Raw genomic sequence first — 6,000 nt, 5'->3', positions numbered from 1 at the left:
GGTGCTTAAGGATGTTGATGTCATTCTTGGTGCCACTCTGCCTCTCTTGCTGCATTTGAGAATTTATGCCACTGTTGTTGGTGCTCTCTTTTGAAGTGCTGGGGTATTCTTCCTACTCTTGCTGCTTCTGTGCTTATTTCATGATGCCTTGGAGAACTCCTGCCACTGCTTGTACCCTTTTACCCTTTATGATGCTTTAGACTATTCATGCCACTTTTGGTGCCATTTTGCCACAATCTAGGTATCTAGGAGATCTTTTCCCCTTTCTGATGACATCTTCCCTCACGTTTCATTAGAATTGATGAAAAAACACCAGTTTTGGAGCCCAGAATAGGCTGCAGTACTTCCCCCATTGACTTTAATGATAAACGAATGAACAAATGAAACAAACAAATTACAGGTTTTTTTTTTGTTTTAAACTAATGAGCCATATGAAGGTGCCTTACATAATGAATGAGCAGAACAAAATGAAAATTTTTCCTCTGCACATCCTTAATAACTATGGGGTAGATTTTCAAACAAGGCGCGTTGGCGTACTTTTGTTGGTGCTCCAGGCGCAAACAAAAGTACGCGGGATTTTAGTAGATACGCGCGGAGCCGCGCGTATCTGCTAAAAACCTGGATCGGCGCGCGCAAGGCTATTGATTTTGTATAGCCAGCGCGCGCCGAGCAGCGCAGCCTACCCCGTTCCCTCCAAGGCCGCTCCGAAATCGGAGCGGCCTTGGAGGGAATCCTCTAACGCCCTCCCCTCACCTTCCCCTCCCTTCCTCTACCTAACCCACCCGCCCGGCCCTGTCTACACCCCCCCCCCTTACCTTTCTCCGGGGATTTACGCCTCCCGGAGGGAGAAGTAAATCCTTGCGCGCCAGCGGGCCTGTTGCACGCCGGGACGCGACCTGGGGGCGGGTACGGAGGGCGCGGCCATGCCCCCAGACCGCCCCGGGCCGTAGCCACGCCCCCGTACCCGCCCCCAAAACGCTGCCGACATGCCCCCTAAACGCCGCGACGACCGGGCCCGCCCCCGACACGCCCCCCTCGGAGAACCCCGGGACTTACGCGAGTCCCGGGGCTCTGCGCGCGCCGGTAGGCCTATGTAAAATAGGCTCACCGGCGCGCAGGGCCCTGCTCGCCTAAATCCGCCCGGTTTTGGGCGGATTTAGGCGAGCAGGGCTCTTAAAATCCGCCCCTATATCTCTTTGAGGTGTAGTTATCTTTTTTCTAAAAACCATGCAACGAAGTTTTTACACACCAGTTTTCTACTATTTCATAAATAATGAGCAGATTTGAATATTTTTTATTGCAGCAGCTCATATTTTATGAATTTAAATAAACTTTCATGAGTACTGGACTATGCATGAGTCTACTACTGAGACTGACTAAAAATTGTAGTGTTTTGTAATGTGCATATTTTGCAGCATTTCATGCATTTTTCACAAGTTGTTATATTAACCTCCAGTTCTTGATTATAAACATGTATCTTAAATATCTGTACAGAGCTAATACCAAAGTCTTTATTAACTGAGCATATTGACTTATCGAAGAATTTTTGAAGTGACAAAACATCACATGTACTAGGTGGAAAAAATAGCCTACAGTAGTTTAAAAAATGTACTTTGACAGCAGTAATTTCCTTTAATTATAATAACTTAACAGAACAGTCAAAATGTCTGGCTTTTGACAGTCAACACATTTAAAACATGTAAAATTAGTATTCTGCATTACAGCAACTAAGCCAAGAAAAAACATATTAATATGAGCTAGGCAAAAAATAAATTAACAGCCTCTCCAGCCTGTTCACAATAGGGACTTCTTTCAAATATTATAACAATCATTTAGTTCAGGTTGAGAAGCATTTCTCAGGCAGCTTTCATTAGCACACCCATCAGAATAGTCTATAGTATTTTTATCCGAGGAACAAAACACAATATTAGTTTCCCACTAAAATAAAAGCAAATTTAAGGCACAAGACAGTAGAGATGAAAGAATGCAACGCTTCATTTAAGTAGTAATTATTGCAATCTTTCTTAAAAATATACTCCCCATTGTCAAAAACAAAAGCATAAATGTCGAAAGCTTTGTTTTAAACAGAAATTCAGGCTAAACGGGTATAAATTTATACAGTTCAAAATATCACTGCTGTTTATTTTAAATGGTGGGGAGGGGCCAGTGGGTAATAATAACATTTTACAAATGAGCAGGGTGGTTGATTCTTTTTTGACCTTTTAGGCCTGGTTTTTTTTTAAGTCTTTTCCCAATGATACAAAATGGGGGAAGAGTCTTAATCAATCAGGCTTTTTGTCAATAGTCCCAAGAAGATGGCTTACAATTCAATCTATTAAGAATATATTGATTTCTGTGAAAATTTGTGGGCAATCTGCATGTGTTTTCATGTATTCATCTACAGGTTGTTCACAGGGATCTTCATCTTTTTTGTATTATAAACTGTATAATCCAAATTTCCTTTTTGTTTTGCTGGGGTGGGGGGGTGCCTTAGAATATTATTTGGGCTGTTTTAAAACATGAATATAAGGGTAAGAACATTTAAAATACCCCACAGAGACAGTCATTGTACACTGATGCAATAGCTGTATGGAAGTTACTATGTTGATATAAGTATTACATCTCCTAAGGCATTTTCAGAGTCTTGACTGTGGGTAGAACTTATACCAGTGTCAGAGTCAGTATCATTGATATCCAAGTTAGTTATCCTGAAAGAGGAGTTGCACACTCCAACATTGCTGCCAGTTGCCCCTCTGCCTATTGCTTGTTCTTCATCAGACAGACAATGTCTATAATCACTTTTATCAACAATATGCAATGAATGAAACTCTTCCACTAGAACATCATATTCATTTGCCTTCTTTTGAAGCACTAAGTCACTGTGTTTCAGATCTTTTTGAAGGCAATTGTAGTAAGTATAGAGTTGTAAGCCAGATTTCATGCTTTTATCTAGCTCAAATTTGATGCTTTCCAAATCTGAATTTTCTGATTCATCTGGGGATTTCCCCTCCATCTGCATCTCCTCTGCATTTCTTTCTCTGCATATGCTTTGTATCTCCTTTTCTATTTCAGCAGAAAGACTTTCAATAAGCATTGTATGTTGTGTCAGTTGTTCATCTACCTGTGAAGTTCCATCATTTTTGTCCAAGTTTTCAAGCTTCTTATTTTGAGAACATGGCGTGATCATTTCCTTATTGGAGCAATTCGAGCAATTCAATAGATATGCATTCTGGACATAGTATTCTCCTTCATTTTCTATTCGATCCAGATGCAGCATGGCTTCACACCTCTCGATGTCTACGTCTAGTTCTTTCATTCTGTTAATTTGCTGGTGAATAGTATGATCTTGTGATATAATCAGATGAACAAGCGTCTCCATTTTGTCTCTGTCTTGTGAAGCAACATCCTGCTTGATTTTGGCCAGTTTTCTGAACGCTTTTCTGACAACTCTCTTTTGTTTATCTACTGGCAGTGTCTTAACATAATGTGCTGGGCTGTGTTCTTTTTGTCTTCCCAGATTTTGCACGATCTTAGCCTCAGCTGTTCTCCACATTGGAAAAGGAAGAAAAGCATCTGATTTCACCAAGACAAAATTGAGGTTGGGTTGTTCTTTGCCCCAGGCCTTCCAGAGTTTCAGTATTTTTGTGGGTGGGGGCAAAGCTCTCTCAAAGCCTCTCCACTTCTCCACAATACAATAATCACTAGGGCGTCCCAGAAGAAAACGTTTGCCTCTGTGTGTGATTTGATGTTCTTCAATCAATGCTTCAACTACTTCAGCACATGATGTGTGCTTTGTAAGTCCAAAAACGATCTTCTCTTCTTGGCAAACCCAGACCACAATCTCCTTCTCATCAGAATCCATCTTCTTACTTGAACATCTAAACGAGGAAAGCATCATATGAACAACGGTTTATTTATTTATTTATTTAACACTTTTATATACTGACATTCATGAAAAAAGATCATATGGTATCAGTTTACAGGGAACAAAGTATTATAACATAACCCTAACTAGTTTAATGACCTTCTCTTTGTACATGAAATCTAAGACCCAATATTGATGTCCATGTCAAATTCTTTGAGCTTATCATGCTAGGAGAAGATTATCTTCTTTACTGTTAATTTCCCCTTTGGATCCTTTTTTCAACACAGCATTAAAAATGTCAATGATGGAATTCCTCTATGTAAAGTCTACATGGGCACAGAAAGCCTGAAACATTTGCTACTGCTAAAGAATGTACTGGTGATAAATAGATATGATCAGTAGATTTTGTATTCTTATGAGGATTATGGAACAGATGTTGAACATTTCTATATTGAAGGATCTGTAACAAATTAACACCAGCAACAATGAAATAATCAACTTACCCAAGCGATAGACATTTAGCAGGGCAATGTTTAAAAAGTCCATGGATCTTGTAGCTAATGTTTTTAAGAGAAGCTAGGCAGGTAGTTTCCCTTTGAAAGTTTCCCATGGATACAAACTAACTTGGGACTTTATACCTGCTTTTTCTGCAGGCAAACTTTTGAGGGAAAACAATGTGTATAGATTTAAAAAATCAAATCTACAGGTGTTATTTCCTTACCCTGCCTACTCCCTGCTCCTAGGAATGCCTACCTTAATCAGACTAAAAGTACACATGGCATGGAAGCTGGAGAGAAGAGGATAATTCTCAGAATAGCCAATTTACCTGAGTAAATCTCTTATTTGCCTACGTAAATGGCTTTGAAAATTGCCATCTTACTATGAGTCTGATTAGCTATGGCTTTTCTCCAATTCTGTTTCTATGAGTAAAAGGCTTGGTAAATCAGACCTTTTTATTTAAAAAAAAAAAAAAAAAAAAAACTATTAAAAAAACCCCTCACTATTTAACCAAAAATAGAGGGTTTTTTGTTTTTTTTAGATTTCATTTTTATAATGAAAAGAAATACATAGTAACATCGATCAAAAGATGTCTCTAGCTAAACTTGGGATTTAACTGGACACATATGAGGGCTTAAAAATATCCTACCCACCAAAGGATTAAATTTTGTGTGGGTAAACCATTATTCACATAAGAAGAGGCGGAGTTGGAGAAGTTCCTGGGGCTGGATAGAGCTGAACATCAACACTTTTTGGCTAATTTTAGCCAGGTCTGGTTGTATCGGACACTTGTCTTAATATTACCCAAGTTAAGTAAATGTAGTTACCCATATTCCGTGGCAGGCTTCTCCGGATAAGTGCTGCTGAATATCTGGGTAAAGTTACCCAGTTAACTTTCCTGCTCACTGGCCACTTAATATCTACTTCAAAGTACATTTGGCAGATAAGTACCATTTGGCCCACCCAGTCTGTCCAGTTGACCTTGTTTCCACTGTTATAACTCTGGTCATTACCTTGTCTCAGCCCAACCATTGCTCTCAGCTGTCAGCCCTACAATTTTGATCATCAGCAGGATGGTACTTATCCCTTTTGTAAGAGGATGTGCATTCATTTATTTTTTGTTTTGTTTTTTTTTAGTGCACACTAACTCATAAGAACAAGCCATACCGGGTCAGACCAAGGGTCCATCAAGCCCAGCATCCTGTTTCCAACAGTGGCCAATCCAGGCCATAAGAACCTGGCAAGTACCCAAAAACTAAGTCTATTTCATGTTACCGTTGCTAGTAATAGCAGTGGCTATTTTCTAAGTCAACTTAATTAATGGACTTCTCCAATAACTTATCCAATCCTTTTTTAAACACAGCTATACTAACTGAACTAACCACGTCCTCTGGCAACAAATTCCAGAGTTTAATTGTGCATTGAGAGAAGAAGAACTTTCTCTGATTAGTTTTAAATGTGCCACATGCTAACTTCATGGAGTGCCCCCTAGTCTTTCTATTATCTGAAAGACTAAATAACCGATTCACATCTACTCGTTCTAGACCTCTCATGATTTTAAATTTATCATATCCCCCCTCAGCCGTCTCTTCTCCAAACTGAAAAGTCCTAACCTCTTTAGTCTTTCCTCATAGGGG

The 6,000-nt window shown here is 39.6% G+C and overlaps 1 protein-coding gene across 4 annotated transcripts in view; it reads right to left on the bottom strand.

The window, feature by feature from the left end:
• Window positions 1–1,617: 1,617 nt before the first annotated feature.
• RASSF9 (Ras association domain family member 9) overlaps window positions 1,618–6,000 on the bottom strand; it is an 82,509-nt gene continuing 78,126 nt past the window's right edge. For all 4 annotated transcript variants that reach the window (XM_029597079.1, XM_029597078.1, XM_029597077.1 and 1 more), the window contains one exon: window positions 1,618–3,878. In XM_029597079.1, coding sequence (XP_029452939.1) covers window positions 2,600–3,862 — 1,263 coding nt within the window. In that variant the 5' untranslated portion in view covers window positions 3,863–3,878 and the 3' untranslated portion in view covers window positions 1,618–2,599. The remainder of the gene's footprint in view (window positions 3,879–6,000) is intronic.

The sequence above is a fragment of the Rhinatrema bivittatum genome, chromosome 4, assembly GCF_901001135.1.
Source record: "Rhinatrema bivittatum chromosome 4, aRhiBiv1.1, whole genome shotgun sequence".
In the NCBI taxonomy this organism is placed as follows: Eukaryota; Metazoa; Chordata; class Amphibia; order Gymnophiona; family Rhinatrematidae; genus Rhinatrema; species Rhinatrema bivittatum.
The sequence above is the reverse complement of the archived record's forward strand: the minus strand, read 5'-3'. Positions and strand labels throughout refer to the sequence as shown.